General features: G+C 34.2%; 1 protein-coding gene across 1 annotated transcript in view; it reads left to right on the top strand.

Moving 5' to 3' along the window:
- The window catches only part of LRP1B (LDL receptor related protein 1B), a gene marked incomplete at its 5' end in the record, with an annotated part of 1521642 nt that overhangs the window by 1400824 nt on the left and 100884 nt on the right, over positions 1–19934 (top strand). Inside the window, 2 exons of the mRNA XM_061199746.1 lie at positions 12266–12489; positions 13536–13642. Of these exons, the coding sequence (XP_061055729.1) occupies positions 12266–12489; positions 13536–13642 (331 nt within the window). The remainder of the gene's footprint in view (positions 1–12265; positions 12490–13535; positions 13643–19934) is intronic.

The raw sequence follows: 19934 nt of genomic DNA, 5'->3' as shown, positions 1-19934 counted from the left end.
TGGTACAGTTTCATGTATTAATGAAGTGATAAAGAGTATATATTGTGAAATTACACTGACTGGGTTTTAATCTTGTTCCTGTTGCTTACTAGCTTCTTAGCTTCTCTGTACTCTCCATCTCATGAGGTTTTAGTGAGGAATACACGCGCGCGCACACACACACACTATATTTATATTAGCATTAATAGTTCTTGGCACATAATAAGTACTGTATAGATTAACAGAATGATATGATAATGATGGTGATGATGTTGATGACTGGCAAAATGTTCTTCCCTATAATGCATATTCTCACATTAAAAATTAATTGCAAATTACTCTTGCCTGGACTTGATAGTTGCTAAAAATATATCTTTATTTTTCATATAATTTTCAGTGAAAATGATTTGATAATTTTTTAGCTTTGTCCTTGGGGAGATGGATAAATACAACCAGTAGCCTCTAGCAAACTGTTTATTGTAGGCCACGAGCCAAACTTGTTTAATAACTAAATATTTATTCTTATGTACTCAAATATATAAATGGATCAATATATACTTTATTTATATATTTTACGTGTTTTAATTTTTAATTTTATTAATGTGGTATAGAGTCTTTCATCATCAATGCAAAGTTATTGATTAGCCTTTTTCTAATAGGATTTGAAACATCATTAGTCTTTTACTGGTAGTAATAAGATGTATTGTGTAATCTAGACTTTTTATTTGTTTGTTTTTCTCTCTCTCTTCTTAGACCTACCGATGACTAACAGTATTCAATAGGAAGAAAAGTGGGTAACAGTAGGGTACATTTTCTAGAAGCCCATCATAGCTAACTAAATGTCATGATTATAAGGTTGGAACCTCTGAGCCATGAATTTTAGCACCATGTTCTAAACCATTAAGCATTCCATAGAAATTCCAACCAGTGCATTATATATATGTATAAAAATACCTAAGGCTACACTGATAAGGGCAATTATTTAACTTTGCTTCCTAAACCTTTTTGTAATCCTGATATCCCAATATTATAAATATGGAATAAATCCATTCTCACCACCTTAAGTTAATGAGCAATGTGCATTCTAGAATGATTAAATGACTTATCTATGGCCATGAAGCTATAATGTGACACAATTTAGACTTTAACTTGAGATACTTGCTACATCTCTGAGTCTCAGCGTACTCATCTGAACACTAACTACTTTATTGAAGTAGAAAATTTCTAAAGTCCCTTCCAGATAGTAAATATGTATGATTTCCAAAAAATTTGTGATGTAGTTTATCCAGTTATTACCTGGACAATTTGTATTTATTTCTTTGAAATCCATCTTGTATATAAAGAATTGATTTTCTACCCTCATGAATTTCCCTGCAATGTATTATATTTGCTCCTTTAACAGTCACCAGATCGTCATCCATTAGTTTAATGAACATGCACTCTATTTCATCTTCTAAGTTTTGGCACAATTATTAAATGATACTGACCTGAGAATTCCCCACTCCTCAGAAAACAAAACTTAAGATTTTTCCCTACACTGAATATGGTACATTGATTTCTATCTCTGAATCAATAGGTAAAAGAAAGAAAAATATACAAATCAAACTATGGATACTTTAGTTATAACCCTATTATCAGTGAAGCAAATGGAAGGAGTTATCCATGTGATAGCAGGATATCTTGGAAGCATATTCACAGATACTGAAAACACTGGAATATTTTCATTTCAGCAAAGGGCGGAAAATATGTTGTATCAGAAGTCAGAAGAATATTGCTCAGACAGCTAAATGTTAACTGAAGTCCATTCTAAAGGAAGATAGTTTTTAACATGATTTTTTTTTAGAAATAATGAAGGGAATTCTCTTCTGTAATCTGTGAAAATGGCTGGAATAGTAATTAGGATTGCAAATTTAAATTTCAAATGCAGACTAATTTATTTATAGATAGAATTACTTATGATTTTCTAACCCCCTGAGCTATACAAAATGGATAGATTTTTCCTTTAAGAAAATTAAGTAATTTAAAACTTAAAAGACTGACATAATTCAATCGATATGTAAAGCATAATGAGAATTTGAATTTTAGTAGTTAGAACAGAATATGATAGTGTTATACAACAATTGTACATACTTTCTGGCCATTTATCATTTCTAGTATGAAATGCTAGATGCATGATGGTAAGCACTATAAAGTAGGTCAATGCTTAGAAAAATGAAAATGACTTTAAATATACAGATTAGATTTTTACAATTAAATAGCTGAATATTCCTGAGCAAAACAAATGGTTCATCTGATCTACCTGGTTTTGAGAAGTGAATACGAGATACCATTTTTGGCATATTCTCCATTATGCAAAAGAGAATGTTCAGTATAAATTTACTTATAATTTTATTCATTAATAATCATAACTTTTTCTCAAAAAATTTGATTAGACCATTTTTCCTGAAAAGCTTTAACAAAATATTCAATTGTTTTCTTTAATAGGTTTCAATTTTTAATTGGAGTCCTAGCTATAAACCTCATACCCAATATATGGGTCTGTGTGTACATCTCATACACATGCATACACACACACACACACACACACACACATAAATGTAAATTCATAGGTATGTCTATGAACCCACACATAAGCGTGTGTGTGTGTACACACATTTTAGCAAAAACTTCAAAGTCTTGTTTTAGGATGTTTGGGTAGTGGTAAAAATTGATAGTTTATTTTTTTAAATTTTTTTCTTCATTATTATAAATTTATGACAACCATTAAATTCTAAATTGAAACTGTCTATACTTCCTTAGCAAGAATACTTTTAAAACCATCTGAGTTTATTCAAACCAGTCAACAGCTAAAATCATTTATTACAATTACTTTGGAAGAGATCTAAAACTATCAGATATTACACTATTACCATTTTGTGGCTTGACTGTTGTTGACTGCATAAGACAGTCACTCAATAATACATACTGATTAGAGTTAATAGTTCTGAAACAGCTGTGATCAATATTCAAAATTTACTGAGCATAAATCTTATAAGACCATATAAAACATATGATTATATAATTAATAATACTGAGTAAGTTATTAATCAGATTGTATAGCATTTTAAGGTGAACCAGTCAAGTTTTATTCAATCATAGCCATAGCTTTATTTAAAGAGTTCTGTTTGTTTGGTTTGGTGTTGGGTTCTTAGGATACAATAAAGATAACAGAATCTTGTCCTCATGAAATTTATATTCTGTGGAACGAAGACAAAGTCAAGTAAACTAATAAATAAATAAATACAAAAAAATGTCCAGTTTTGAAAAGTGTATTGAGGGGAATAAAAAATGGACTTAGAGAGAAAAACTTAAACGTTGTAGGTTTTGAGTAAGATTATCAATAAAGGCACATTTGAAGAAATGAGATTTTGAGCTAAGACCTAAGAGATGAGAAGGAAGTAATGCCATCTTATTTATGTCTAAGACAACTATTTCACTTTTTATGTGGAGAATGGATCTGGTGGGAGAAAAGACTGGAACAGAAGGAGACCACATAGGAGGACTATGCTCCCAATTAGAAATGGTGGTATGTTGCACTATTGTAGTCTCAATGAAATGGAAGGTAGTGAGTAGAATTTTAAGGAAACATGTTTGCAAATAAAATGAATGTGAAAAATGAGGACAGGAAGGACTCCAGGCTGACACCTGAGTTTCCGGATTCTATAATTTGATGGATACTGAAAATGGTAAACTGTGGGTTCAGTGTTAGTCATGTGAAGTCAGATACCTGTAAGAGATCCAAGTGAGATGTCAGTTAGTCAGTGATGTATTCAAGGCTTTATCTTAGATCTCTGAACTGGAGATTTACATTAAAGAATAGAAAAATAGAGGAGACATCTAAAACCATGAAGCCGGGTTAGATTACCAGGGGAAGTAAAGAGGGGACTGGAACGAAGCTCTGAGGCTAGATTAAAATGATGACAAGGAGTGGCCCGTGCATTAGGAGAAAACTAGAATGTAGAGTCACAAAAACTAAGAGAAGAAAGTGTTTTGAAAAAGAAGTTGGGGTTGTATTTCTAGAGTATTGCTGAAAGATCAAGTAAAGGAAGATAAAGAAGTGTTCAATAAATTTGGAGACAGTAATTCATTAAAAGACCTTGACAAATGCTTAGAGTCATGGAGGAAGCAGACATCAGAGAGCACTTAGTGGTTCTACAATCAGTGGTTCTCCACTGGGGATGATCTTTCACCCCAGGGGACATTTGGTAATGTCTGAAGATATTTTTGATTGTCACAACTGGGGAGTGCTGCTAGTATCAAGTGAGTAGAGGCCAGGGGAAATGCTTAACACCCTACAATGCATAAATTAGTTTCTCACAAGGAGTTATCCTCACCAAAATGTCAATAGTGTCAGAGTTGAGAAACCTTTCTCTTCATGGTAGCAGTATCAGTCTTTCCAGTTAAACTTTAAGTAGATTTTTTGTTTGTTACTTCATTTGATGTAATAATAACCCTGTAATACAAAATAGTTCTAAGATGAATCATCAGTATAGTTTTTCTTTTATTGTTCTTTCTTTTTTTCCTCACCTCTCAGTCTCTTTTGCTAGATCCTTTTCTCCTTCCCTCTTAACATTGGAATGCCCCAGGCTCAGACCTTGATCCTCTTCTTTCTATCTTTCCTCACTTCCTTGTAGAGTTCATATTGTTTCATGGTTTAACATATAACCACATGCTAACAATTGCCTAATTGATATCAGGCTCTGTCCAACTGCTTCCTTTGGTTTTCCTTTTGGATGTTTAAAAAAAAAAAATCCCCAGTGGAGCATGCCTAAAAATAAACTTCTCATATGATCCACAAAATCTGCTTCCCCAATCTCATTCAATGGCAACTCCATTTTCCAGGCGCTCAAAGTAAAAGTCTTAGAGTCATTGTTGGCCCCTCTGTTTTTCTCATAACTCCAAAATCAGGCAATACTATTGAGTCTACTTTCAAGGTATGCCCAGGAGCTGAATACCTTACGTCAGCTTGACTGCAAGGACCTAGTTTTGAACCACCATTGTCTTTCTTCTGAATTAGTGCAACACCCTCCTAATTGGTCTCCTTGCTATCATTATTACTCACAAAACAGTAGCCAGAATGCTCCATATAAAACATAAATCAGATTGTATCACACCTCAAATCAAAAATATCCAGTGGTTCCCCACTGAAAAGACTGAAATTCTCATAATATCTTACAAGGGTTTAAAAGATCTGGTCTCCTGTTACTTCTCTGACTTTATCTTCTACTACTTTCCCCCTTACTCACTCTTCTCCAGGGAAGCTTTGCTATTTCTGAAACCCATCAGTACCTACTAATGTAAGGCCATTCCTGAAATGTTCTCTTGGCCTAAGATGTTCTTCAGCCAGATATCCTACATGACTCAATTCCTGAACTCCTTCAAGTCTTTGTTCAAGTGTCATCTTCTGAATACATAACTTATCGATGATTGCAATCTACTGCCCCATTCCCATCCTGGGATCTTCAATGCCTTGCTCTTTTTCATTTCCATAATTCTTATCTTTTTTCACTGCCATATATTTTATTCATTTATTATGTTTATTATCTATTGTCTACCTCACCTTGCTATAAATAAATTCCCAGATGGCAGGTTTTTGTTTTTGTTTTTTTCCCCCTACTGTTTGGCCACTACTGTAATCCTAGCATCTAGAACAGGCCTTGTCATAAAGTAGGTCATATTTTTAAAATTAGAAGCAATAAATTAATTGAAAATCTTGAAGAGACATGGCAATAGCTTGTCAATCTTGAAAGTTATCCTTCACAAGTTATTCTTCTCATCCTTGGTATTCATCACAAGTTTAAATATTTTTATCTCCAGATATATCCCATTTTTTCCACTTTTGTCTCACAAAAGCCTAGATTAAACTTTCACATTCTCCCCTCTGGAGAGAATAAGCCAGAGGGGAGAATAAGCCTCCTCTGAATTTCCTGTATCTCCTTGGTCCCCAGCCCCAAGCCATTCTTCACACCATAGCCAAAATAATCTTAGAACATTAAAGTCATCATCATATCTCCCTACTTAAAACATTCAAATAGATTTCCATTGAAAAATCATTGTTTACAAGCCTCTCCATGATGTTTAGCCTCATCTCCTACCACGCCCCTCCCATCTTCTTTCACACCCATGAATATACACATATACACCGACATTTTTTTCTAGCCATAAATAGATCATGTTTCATTTACAAGAATGCAACTTCACAATTATAATCATTATTTTCTCTGCCTCCCTTAATTACCCTAATGAATCAAAGTTCCTTTATTAAGAAGACATCACTTTTATTATTATTGTGATCATTGAGATTGGTCTTGGTCTGGTTTAGGTATTAGAGATCTCAGCCTACATAATGTGCTTTCAGTTCTTCCAAAAGGCCTAATTGAACTAACTGTTAATGTTTGAAAGCACAGGCTCACAAAAAGACTGACTACCATCTGAAGAATGTCAATTGTATGCCCAGGAAGTAGCCTACAAGGTGACCGCATTATTATTCCACATTCTGTTTAGACTTAGAAAATGGATTACTATGAGCATCATCAGAAAATCTACAAACAATGAATGCTGGAGAGGGTGTGGAGAAAAGGGAACCCTCTTGCACTGTTGGTGGGAATGTAAATTGATATAGCCACTATGGAGAACAGTATGGAGGTTCCTTAAAAAACTAAAAACAGAATTACCATATGACCCAGCAATCCCACTACTGGGCATATACCCAGAGAAAACCATAATTCAAACAGACACATGCACCTCAGTGTTCATTGCAGCACTATTTACAATAGCCAGGTCATGGAAGCAAGCTAAACGCCCATCGACAGATGAATGGATAAAGAAGATGTGGTACATATATACAATGGAATATTACTCAGCCATAAAAAGGAACGAAATTGGGTCATTTGTAGAGACTTGGGTGGATCTAGAGACTGTCACACAGAGTGAAGTAAGTCAGAAAGAGAAAAACAAATATCGTATATTAATGCGTGTATGTGTAATCTAGAAAAATGGTACAGATGAACCGGTTTGCAAGGCAGAGATAGAGACACAGATGTAGAGAACAAACATATGGACACCAATGGGGGGTGGTGGTGGTGGCATGAATTGGGAGATTTTGATTGACATAGATACACTAATATGTATAAAATAGATAACTAATAAGAGCCTGCTGTATAAAAAATAAATAAAATAAAATTCAAAAAAAAAAGAAAATGGATTGCTAGTTTATCTAGGATATAATGAAACAGCAGGAAACTAATGTTAATGAAGCAGGAAAGAAAATGATATATAAAATTCAGTATTATGTATATGTACACATACACTTATATATTCATAATTTGAATGAACTTGATGGAGAGACATTGAACTATAATGGCCCAATTTATGTGTACATATTCATATATATATACATACACATTTACATATCTGCTACATAAGTATTCCAGTTTATCTACAAGATGCTTACCTAATGACTCTGGAGACACACTCTCAACATTTGCTTCTCTGACTCTTCTTTTTCTATGTGTTTATTGCTGTTTTAACCCCCTTTCTTATAGATACATGATTTATTCATTAAAGTCGAATTCTTTGGTCTCTTTAAGGCATGGGTTGCAAACCAGCTATATAGGTAAGATAAATGAGTGAAACAGGTTGGACAGAACATTAGGGATCCAGGTGAGAGAGGCAAACTGAAGATGTATCTCATTAAAACAGAAGCAGCTGATTGAAGCTGCTACTCTGGAATGTTGGCCTGCTTTTGATATACTATCTTATTTATCCTTAATTTTTAAGAAAATAAAAGTTTAATTTGTTAAAGTGATATCTTCTTAATTTTAAAGTTAGAATCTACTTAAAAGTTTTTTTTTTTAACTTTAACTTAAATTTAGTCCTCAATGTACCATTTTGCAATCTCTGCTTTCAGATAGTTCTGCCTTACATCTCAGCTATTGTGCTTGTTTAAACTGTAACTATCAGAAGGCACCTTGCTTTCTTAATTCCAGGTCTTTCACATAGGGAGATGATGTCAAAATTGACCCCATAAGTATCAACAAATTTTTCACTTACTGACTAATGCATGAAAATTCATATTTAGCATTAGATGCATCCTTAAGATTTGTAAAGAATGGATGATGTTTTAAACTGTTATATAATTTCGTGTTTAGAAGCTAAAGACTTTAACAGATCATCTAATCCAAATCCTTTATTTTTATGTGCCACATAATTTATAGAGAAACTAGGACTGGCTCTTAAACCAAGTTTCTGATTTCAAATGTTGTGTGCTTTCTAGTCTTCCATGATATCTTTTGTTTAGCTGGTAGTGTGAATGAAGGTTTTGAGAGTGGGTTTTGCTTTTTATGGAGGTCGGGTGGTAAATCATAACAAATAAGTTTAAAGAACACTGAGCATGTTAAAAAACGATAAAATCACATACAATATTGACCCTGTAACCCAAAGACAAATCTGGGTCTTTTCAGGATGTTGTCTATTGAATGTGGACTCCCCCCACCACACAAGCACAAGTTCTTTACAGTGTCTTCACATCTTTGTTTTACTAGCATTGCAACAGGAGATAATTAACTTTAGCAAAATGAACTGAATTTTCTTTTCTTAGATATACACAAAGATGAAAAATCATGAACAAATGAAATATGTGACCACTTCAATCTATCCTTGTGTTAACTATATTTTCTTAAATTATATTGCTAACTATAGGAATTTTGTTTTACAAAAGATAGCAATTCCATGGCTTGAATGTTTGCATTCTCCTTTCATAGATTTTCCTCTTTCCTTGATTTAAAGCAAATGCCTTCAGTGACGTATCTTTAGTTTACTGAAGCTGGAATTGTGCCAGATACATTACAATCCACAGCTGTAAAGGACTGGTAGTTTAAAGCAGTAACCTCTGATTTTGTTACAATCAAGCTGCCATTTTTTCTGTAAGATTTTAAGCATTTCATTCATTCGACTAATATATCTCTATGAAGAAGAATGCCTCAGGACTCAAAACTTTGGCTGTGTATTTATAGAGCTTATTAGGAAAGAAATCATCTGTCTGGAGAAAGCAGTCAAAATGTGTCTTCTACTTTGTGCAAAAATATGAGCAATGCCTTTTGTTGTCTGGGTAACCACACGCCTCTGCAGTCTCTTAAACATGACATATCTCATTAGTGTCTCTAGTTCATTGGCCTGTCTGTCTAGAGTGCTAGCCAAAGGTGCAAATGAGAGTTTCATGTTTTCTTCGTATTTCCAATCTAATGTGTTTGGTTGTTTTGTTTTCAGTCTCTTTAGAGACAAATGGCTTAACTATCTGTTTCTGTTTTTCATGTCAGTCTCCATTCCATGCCAAGAACCTCAGTTTACTTTTTCTGTGTTTTCCCACTTTTTGTATGTACTTGATTGATTTTGAACTTCTCCATAAGACCCAACAGGAATTTGCCTGCCACTCTCCAACCAACATTCATTCAATATGAGAAACCCTTTTAGATGGCTAATGCTATTCACAATCCTGGTCAAGTAGTGAGCAATAGAAAGGGATTATTTATTTCCTATAGAACTCACTATAGAGGTGATTTCCTAATTTCGCCATAGTTTCCTTAATAATAAGACCATCCTATTGCTGTCTCTTGTTGTTCTTCTTCTTCTTCTGTTCAATTCTTCTCTTTTCAGTGTTGAGAATAATTGAGCATTCAGTATGTTGTGAGTCACTGAGGATGAACACCTAGTAACATCTTCACCCTGCTGCCATTATTCTCTGAGAATCATCTTGTCACTGATGATTCATGACTTTAGGTTAAATTTATTGGGCATGACCATCCTTTATCCCATATTCTAACTACTTTAGTTGATACCAGAATGACATTAGGGATTCCTTGATCAAGGAACCAGAGAATAACTGTATAGATTTAAATGACTCTATAACTCTTCAGCATCTCTTATGCTCAGCATTGAAAAGTAACATTTTTCCCTTTCCTTAAGCCATATTCTTCACTCTAGTAATGTGACCTAAGTTTGATATATCCTTCTGGAATTCACCATTAATAGAATTTTCACCAGCCAGCTTACCTGAAAAAGTATCACAAAATCAAACTTCTGAATGTTCTGTGATCATTAGGAATCTGAGGTTTTAATTGTCAGCAGTCAGGTGTAGAAATATAGAATGGAAAGATAATCAGCCCTGTTTTGAGCTTGAGCGAAATAAAATAAAAGTCTTAAATTCAAAAAAGTGAAGCTTTGCATAAAACATGTCCTATTTTAGCAAGGATACCGTTAGGATAGAAAATTATGTATGTATATTAACATCTGATAAAGCCAAAATAGGTATTTTTCTATGTTCGTGCTAGACAACTGATATCATATTTCTGCATGCTAAAAGATTGCTCTAGTGGTGTTAAAAAATGATAATATGCTCCAGCAGGCTTTACACAGTTTATAATGGTTATTTTTTCCCATTGTCTCTCGTGTATAAATTTATGACTTATACTGATAAGCCCATACCACTTGATATATTTACTTTTAAGTGCTGCCAAATCAGAAAAAAAAAAAGAATTACAGTTAATTTACATAATATTGGAACACTTGAAAATGATTTTGTGTTTTGGCTAGGACAAATCTTTATAGTCTACCCGTTTATGAATATTATTTATATGGCATGTTTAGACCATGTTGTATTGTAGAGTGCTTTTCATTTAACTTCCAGTTAGCTATGAGATATCACTGCGTAGATGGAGAGTATTTATTATTAGAGTTGAGAAGTAGATTACTGTAAAATTTCATAATTTTAGTTTTTAAGCCAATAAGTGAAAAGATTGATAATAAAGGTCATTAGAAATTTCTGTGAGTTCTGTGTTTAGTTCAAGCCACATTTTCCTTCTTTGAGATCTCAGTAATCACACAGCAGACAGTGACTTGTAATTCCTGTTTCTTGGCATCTCACATTCTTTTTGAAAAGTTCAGTTTGTTTTCTTTTAATCCAAGTCCACTCTTTAATAAAATGTGTTCACTAGTAAATCACAGGACAGTCATGTGTTAAAAACCCATATTTCCACTGGTTACCAGGTCCTAACAATGCTCTTACACATTGACTACATGTCTAGTTATAATGACCTTCAAATAATTGTTTCTATTCTTGGTATAATACCCCTGAGAATTTCTTCTCACTTTTGTCTATGCACAATAAACCTGACCATGTCAAATTAATTACTACACTAGTTCCTGCTCAAAGTGATCAAGTTAATTGAAGGGCACAGCATACATTATTTTCCTTGCTGTCTATTCCCAATGAACCCTCTTACCTTTGTCTCACAATAATTCAGTAATATACTATTGCACAGAAAATCCAAGCTAGCAGATTTAATATAAATAACTGAGATTGTAACTTTCCTCAAAAGACATTTAAATATAGTATCTCTCTAAATGTGTCTATTTGTATTAACTTTCTTTTTCAATTTTAAATCAAATTATATATGGTAAGGATGTAGAGCAACTGGAACTTTCTTAAATTCCTGAAAAGAGTGAATATTGGTACAGACTCTTTGAAAAAAAAAATTCTAACCCTGTCTATTTAAGCAATCATAAGTATATCTTAAGACTCAACCGTTCTATTTCTTATTAAATACTCAACAGAAATGAGAGTTTGTGTCCACCAAAAGACACGTAAAGGAGTATTCATAATTTTATTTGTAATGGCCTAAAATTGTAAACAAGCAAAATATATATTACCAGTAAAATGGTAAACAAATTGATATATATTCATGAATAATAATATTTCATATTCTGAAATATTATCCAGAAATGAAAAGCAATTAATAACTGACATGCACACCAATATGGGTATATGTCACAAACATGATGTTCAGTCAAAGAAGTCAGGAATAGAAGAGTATGATTCTGTTTATGTGGATTTGTTTAAGCTAATCTATGATTTAGATGTTAGGATTATGCTTATTCTAAGAGAAATACTAACTGGGAGAGGTCACAAGTGAACCTTCTACAATTCTGGAAGTATTCTAGTAGGGTGGTGGTTAAACAGGGGCAGTGATAGGTAAAACTCCAGTGAGCTGTATACTTAGGATTTGTGAAATTATACGTCTATAAAAACTAAGAATAAAATAAAGTATGTTGGTGATTTAAAAAAATCTATGTAACAATTAACACCTGACCATGTTCATAAGATTCCTAAACAATCTCAATGTATAGATATAGAAAACTCCACCAATTTGCTTTTGAAAATACTGTGGTTTATTGTTTTGTTTTCTTTTAGTGTCCTGAATTTAAAAGGCCCAGGGACGTTGCAGTTGACTGGGTTGCCGGAAATATTTATTGGACTGACCATTCTAGAATGCACTGGTTCAGTTACTACACTACTCACTGGACCAGTCTGAGGTACTCTATCAACGTAGGACAGCTGAATGGCCCCAACTGCACCAGACTCTTAACAAATATGGCTGGAGAACCCTATGCTATTGCTGTAAATCCTAAAAGAGGGTAGGTTAACGACCTGGTTATTTATATTTCTTGATATGAGTACCCATTTTTACAGATTGTCCCACCCATGCTCTGTAGTGTTGTTTCTGGAAGAGTGTTCAACATATAATAGATTCACAAGACTTCTGAAAATCCCTCTACTCCTTCTGTACAAGAGCATGTCCTTTTCACACCAAATGGTGGTGCAAAATATATTCTTCTTCCTGAACAGTTGCTACTTTATACATTTAGTGTATGTGTATATGTTATGTGTGCATTCAGATTAATGAAACTGATGTGAAAAACATAACCACTGTAGTTAATCTAAAATCGAATTTTCGAGACATTAAAAATAATATTAAACATGTTAAGTGTAACATATTAGTGATTTGGGCTATTTCTGGTAATAAAAAATGGAGGCATATGTATAAACAAACTTAAACAATTTAACACAAATATTCCCTTTACTCGGCTTGATTTTTTCCTTTTTTATTCTCTTATTTTTTACTTATAAGCAATGACCAAAAAGGAAATAGGGAAATGTTAAATAAAACTCCTAATCACCCATAAAGTGGATCATTAGATCCTGAGTAAAAAGAGGCAACTGCTGTTTACTTACTAGAATTATGTTATGTGGTGTCTTCTAAGGGAGAAAATTATTTATGTCTGAGAAAATAGTTACTATATCAAAAACAAAAGCATATTGATGCATCATCTATAATAAAATGAATATTCTGTCACGACAAGAAGATAGTTTCAAGTGTTAGAAATATTTTTCTTCTAAAATTTTAAGGAAATTTTCAAAATTGAACTTTGCCTATCAAGTGAGCCTATTAAACAGTGACTCTCAAATTGTAGGGAATAGGTACGACTTTTAAATTGTTGACTCCTGGGACCCCCTCTTGGAGGTACTCACTCTGTAGGTTTAGAGTTGGGTCCAGAAATCTGCTTTTTCAGGCAATTTTCAGGGACTCTAAGGTGATTCTGATGCACAGGGTCTGAAGAGACCCTGTTTTGGGTTGTAACAGCACATTCACCAGGCTAACCAACTTGACCTATCTCTTCAGGATGATGTACTGGACCATTGTTGGGGACCACTCCCACATAGAAGAAGCGGCCATGGACGGTACTCTGAGAAGAATTTTAGTACAAAAGAATTTACAGAGACCCACAGGTATGATATGTGTCCTACACAGTCTAAAATGTAAAGTAGTGTGCTAAGTATAATAGTATTGCCATTCTTTCTAGTTTTGTTGGCAATATAATCATTTTTACAAGCAGATAAAATAGTTTATAGTATGACTTTATACAAGTCATTAACATTTCATGTTGTACTTTCCCAACTTGAAAGTCAGGTTCTTACCATACTGCTGGTGATATTATGGGGATGTTATTTGACAATTACCTAAGTTATAAGGCTATTAGTAGGATTTCACCTGCATGACATTCTGACAGTTTATAGCATTGTGTTAGGGTGTTTTTACAGCTATGTGTTAATGATATTGGGATAGATGGTAATATTCCTAGAGGATGAGAGACTAAATGGATAGGCAGGTGGGAACATATAAACAATTTTTGTGAAAGACACTCACAGCTCTTTTCAGTCTGGCTTTAATCTCCCTTCCAGCCATGTCATCTAAACTACCAGTCTATACTCTCTGTACTTCCAGGACTGTTCAGGAGCTCAGGTCTTTTTTCTGCATTCCTGTTCTTTTTCCTATGCCATTTTCCTTCCAGATCCCTCATCTAGAATGCCCTTCCAACTTTTGTGTACCTAGAGGAATCTTACCAGTCTTGTAAGGTCTAAGTTTAGTACTTCCTCAATAAAACATTTTCATACTGCAGGAGCCTCAGAGATTTATGTGCCATCCCCCACCCCCTCCCACTACATCCCCATCAAAAAGGACACAATACATTTTCTATAGCGTATGTTATTTAACAATTAGGCTTTGCAGTCTCTTTCATAGTTGAAACTTTATATTTGGTACTTATATTTTTATTACTTTTAATGTGCCTTATGCCCTTTCCTCCAAGTAGATTGTTTTTACTCTTATAGGAAGGAGCAATCATTGGGATTTAATTTATTTATGTAGGTGTGTCTCAATTCAGTGATTTAACAAATACTAGTTGAACACTCACCTGGTGACAGAAATTGTTCCAGATGCTGAAGAAATAAGTTCCTGCCCTTGTGAAGAGAGTTCCAATTCTCATGAAACTTACCTTCCTGTATAGGATAGAATATGTAGGATACATCATGTCAGATAATTATAAAAGCTATATAGAAAACAAAATATAAGAGATGGGCAGTTATGGGAAGGTACTATTTTAGTTATGATTATCAAAGTAGTCATCTCTAGAAAGGTGATATTTGAGAAGATGACTGAATAAAGAGAGGTAGCAAACTATGTGATTATGTGAGGAAAGAGCTTTCCAAGTAGACAGAATGGCAAGTTATGAGTTAGGAATGAACTTAGCATGTGTAAGAAACAGCAATAATGTTAGGACAGTTGGCGCTCCGTATCCATGGTAGGTTGAATTTACTGAACCCACAGATACTGAGGGCTGAGTATAATATGCCATTTTATATAAAGGACTTGAGCGTTCGCAGGTTTTGGTATTCATGGGGGATCCTATAACCAATCCCCTGCTGACACCAAGGGATGGCTGTATGCCTAGAAGCATATGATCAACTAGGGAGAATAGTAGATGTGAGAGTGACAAGGTGACCAGAGTCAGATCCTCCAGGACCTGGAACACACTGATAAGGACTGGATTCTATTCTAGCTTTAAGGGAAGCAAGCCACTGGGGATTTTGAGGAAAGTGGCATGACCTGCTCAAACACTATTTTATTTTTTAAAGAACTTTGTACTTCTTTTTCTTAACTTTTTTATTTTTAACTAATTTTAGACTTCTATTCAGTAGAAAAGTTGGACAATTGATTTAAAAAAAGCTTCTCTGATGTTAACATCTTACATAGTCATAGTATACATAACATTATTTTCATTTTAAAAAATGACTCTGGAAGCAATGTATAGAATTGCCTGTCTGAGGGTTCTTATGAGGGAATCTGAGACAGGCATTCTTGGGAAATTTATTTATGAAGGGAGTGTTATTTCTTTGCTATCATGTGTTGTATTTGTGGACATGACCAACCTAAGTCAATCAGATGGAGATATCTCACAGAAAATTGGAGATTTTAGTTCTGGAACTCAAAGCAGAACTAGAAACTTAGTTCGGAGAACTGGCAATAGAAAACTGATGATTTAAAGTTGCTGGAGTTAAGATAGACAAGAGAGGAGAAAACAGAGAGGCTTCTTAGGGTAGAAATGTGTGATATGCTTATATTCAGAAGAGTCAAGATCAAAAATAAAGACTACAGAGGTGTTTGAGCAATAGGAACAAAGCAACAGAATTCAGTGCCATAATAGCTGACAGAAAAGTTTCAAAAGGAAGATGGTATACCCTACAGGGCATAGCATAGTGTATTAGACAGAAGAAATATGGAGTCGTAGAAAGAGTATAAGCCTTCCATTTATATAGGCTTGAGTTAAAATTGAGCAACCTGCATAAACTTTTCAGCACCAATGTTCTTATTTATAAAATACATATGATAATATTTACCTTACAGAGAATTTATAACAATTCATTTATATCAGAAGTTAAAACCAATGTAATTGATTGGTATAATTTCTTGAATACCTAAGAGGCTAAGAATAATTATAGAAATAATATGCCACGTACTAGAGCCTTGCATTTGTACCTTGTCCACCATAACTCCATAACATGAATTTTTTTTTTTTTGATGGCATCTGGCCCGTGAATGTATTTCTTTTTTTTTTTTTGAATTTTATTTTATTTTATTTTTATACAGCAGGTTCTTATTAGTTATCTATTTTATACATATTAGTGTATATATGTCAAACCCAATCTCCCAATTCATCCCACCAATACCACCGCCCCCCCTACTTTCCCCCCTTGGTGTCCATACATTTGTTCTCTACCTCTGTGTCTCTATTTCTGCCTACAGACTGGTTCATCTGTATCATTATTCTAGATTCCACATATATATGTTAATATATGATCTTTGCTTTTCTCTTTCTGACTTACTTCACTCTGTATGACAGTCTCTAGGTCCATCCACGTCTTTACAAATGACCCAATTTTGTTCCTTTTTATGGCTGAGTAATATTCCATTGTATATATGTACCACATCTTCTTTATCCATTCATCTATCAGTGGGCGTTTAGCTTGCTTCCGTGACCTGGCTATTGTAAATAGTGCTGCAATGAACATTGGGGTGCATGTGTCTGTTTGAATTATGGTTTTCTCTGGGTATATGCCCAGAAGTGGGATTGCTGAGTCATATGGTAACTCTACTTTTAGTTTTTTAAGGAACCTCCATATTGTTCTCCATAGTGGCTGTATCAATTTACATTCCCACCAACAGTGCAAGAGGGTTCCCTTTTCTCCACACCCTCTCCAGCATTTGTTGTTTGTAGATTTTCTGATGATGCCCATTCTAACCAGTGTGAGGTGATTGTAGTTTTGATTTGCATTTCTCTAATAGTTAGTGATGCTGAGCAGCTTTTCATGTGCCTCTTGGCCATCTGTAGGTCTTCTTTGGAGAAATGTCTGTTTAGGTCTTCTGCCCATTTTTTGATTGGGTTGTTTGTTTTTTTAATATTGAGCTGCATGAGTTGTTTATATATTTTGGCGATTCATCCTTTGTCCATTGATTCGTTTGCAAATATTTTCTCCCATTCTAAGGGTTGTCTTTTCGTCTTGTTTATAGTTTCCTTTGCTATGCAAAGGCTTTTAAGTTTCATTAGATCCCATTTGTTTATTTTTGTTTTTATTTCCATTTCTCTAGGAGGTGGGTCAAAAAAGATCTTGCTGTGATTTATGTCAGAGAGTGTTCTTCCTATGTTTTCCTCTAAGAGTTTTATACTGTCCGGTCTTACATTTAGGACTTTAATCCATTTTGAGTTTATTTTTGTGTATGGTGTTAGGGAGTGTTCTAATTTCATTCTTTTCCATGTAGCTGTCCAGTTTTCCCAGCACCACTTATTGAAGAGACTGTCTTCTCTCCATTGTATATCCTTGCCTCCTTTGCCATAGATTAGTTGTGCGTTTATAAGTGCGTGAGTTTATCTCTGGGCTTTCTATCCTGTTCCATTTATCTATATTTCTATTTTTGTGCCAGTACCATACTGTCTTGATTACTGTAGCTTTGTAGTATAGTCTGAAGTCAGGGAGCCTGATTCCTCCAACTCTGTTTTTTCCCCTCAAGATTGCTTTGGCTATTCGGGGTCTTTTGTGTCTCCATACAAATTGTGAAATATTTTGCTCTAGTTCTGTAAAAAATGCCATTGGTAATTTGATAGGGATTGCATTGAATCTGTAGATTGCTTTGGGTAGTATAGTCATTTTCACAACATTGGTTCTTCCAATCCAAGAGCATGGTATATCTCTCCATCTGTTTGTGTCACCTTTGATTTCTTTCATCAGGGTCATAGTTTTCTGAGTACAGGTCTTTTACCTCCTTAGGTTGGTTTATTCCTAGGTATTTTATTCTTTTTGTTGCAGTGGTGAATGGGATTGTTTCCTTAATTTCTGGCTGATCTTTCGTTGTTAGTGTATAGTTAGTGCAAGAGATTTCTGTGCATTAATTTTGTATCCTGCAACTTTACCAGATTCATTGATTAGCTCTAGTAATTTTCTGGTGGCATCTTTAGGATTCTCTACATATAGTATCATGTCATCTGCAAACAGTGACAGTTTTACTTCTTCTTTTCCAATTTGTATTCTTTTATTACTTTTTCTTCTCTGATTGCTGTGGCTAGGACTTCCAAAACTATGTTGAATAATAGTGGTGAGACTGGACATCCTTGTCTTGTTCCTGATCTTAGAAGAAATGCTTTCAGTTTTTCACCATTGAGAATGATGTTTGCTGTGGGTTTGTTGTATATGGCCTTTATTATGTTGAGGTAGGTTCCCTCTATGCCCACTTTCTGGAGAGTTTTTATCATAAATGGGTGTTGAATTTTGTCAAAAGCTTCTTCTGCGTCTATTGAGATGATCACATGGTTTTTATTCTTCCCTTTGTTAATATGGTGTATCGCATTGATTGATTTACATATATTGAAGAATCCCTGCATTCCTGGGATAGATCCCGCTTGATGAAGGTGTATGACCCTTTTAATGTGTTTTTGGATTCTTTTTACTAGTATTTTGTTGATTTTTGCATCTATATTCATTATTCTATATTAGTCTGTAATTTTCTTCTTTTGTAGTATCTTTGATTTTGGTATCATGGTGATGGTGGCTTCATAGAATGAGTTTGGGAGTGTTCCTTCCTCTGCAATTTTTTGCAAGAGTTTGAGAGGATGGGTGTTAGCTCCTCTGTAAATGTTTGATAGACTTCACCTGTGAAACCATCTGGTCCTGGAGTTTTGTTTGTTGGAAGATTTTTAATCACAGTTTCAATTTCACTACTTGTGATTGGTCTGTTCACATTTTTTATTTCTTCCTGGTTCAGTCTTGGAAGGTTATACCTTTCTAAGAATTTCTCCATTTCTCCAGGTTGTCCATTTTATTGGTGTAGAGTTGCTTGTAGTAGTCTCTTAGGATGCTTTGTATTTCTGCAGTATCCGTTGTAACTTCTCCTTTTTCATTTCTAATTTTATTGATTTGAATCCTCTCCGTCTTTTTCTTGATGAGTCTGGCTAAAGGTTTATCAATTTTGTTTATCTTCTCAAAGAACCAGCTTTTATTTTTATTGATCTTTGCTATTGTTTTCTTTGTTTCTATTTCATTTATTTCTGCTCAGATCTTTATGATTTCTTTCCTTCTACTAACTTTGAGTTTTGCTTGTTCTTCTTTCTCTAGTTCCTTTAGGTGTAAGGTTAGATTGTTTATTTGATTTTTCTTGTTTCTTGAGGTAGGATTTCATTGCTATAAACTTCCCTCTTAAAACTGCTTTTGCTACATCACATAGGTTTTGGATTGTCATGTTTTCATTGTCATTTGTCTCTATGTATGTTTTGATTTCCTCTTTGATTTCTTCAGTGATCTCTTGGTAATTTAGTAATGTATGGTTTAGCCTCCATGTTTGTGTTTTTTACATTTTTTTCCCTGCAATTGATTTCTAATCTCATAGCGTTGTGGTCAGAAAAGATGCTTGCTATGATTTCAATTTTCTTAAATTTACTGAGGCTTGATTTGTGAGCCAAGATGTTATCTATCCTGGAGAATGTTCTGTGTGCACTTGAGAAGAAAGTGTAATCTGCTGTTTGTGGATGGAATGTCCTATAAATATCAGTTAAATCTATCTGGTCTGTTGTGTCATTTAAAGGTTGTGTTTCCTTATTAATGTTCTGTCTGGATGATCTGTCCCTTGGTGTAAGTGAGGTGTTCCCCACTATTATTGTGTTACTGTTGATTTCCTCTTTTATAGCTTGTTAGC

Source organism: Eubalaena glacialis, chromosome 1, assembly GCF_028564815.1.
Source record: "Eubalaena glacialis isolate mEubGla1 chromosome 1, mEubGla1.1.hap2.+ XY, whole genome shotgun sequence".
In the NCBI taxonomy this organism is placed as follows: domain Eukaryota; kingdom Metazoa; phylum Chordata; class Mammalia; order Artiodactyla; family Balaenidae; genus Eubalaena; species Eubalaena glacialis.
The sequence above is the reverse complement of the archived record's forward strand: the minus strand, read 5'-3'. Positions and strand labels throughout refer to the sequence as shown.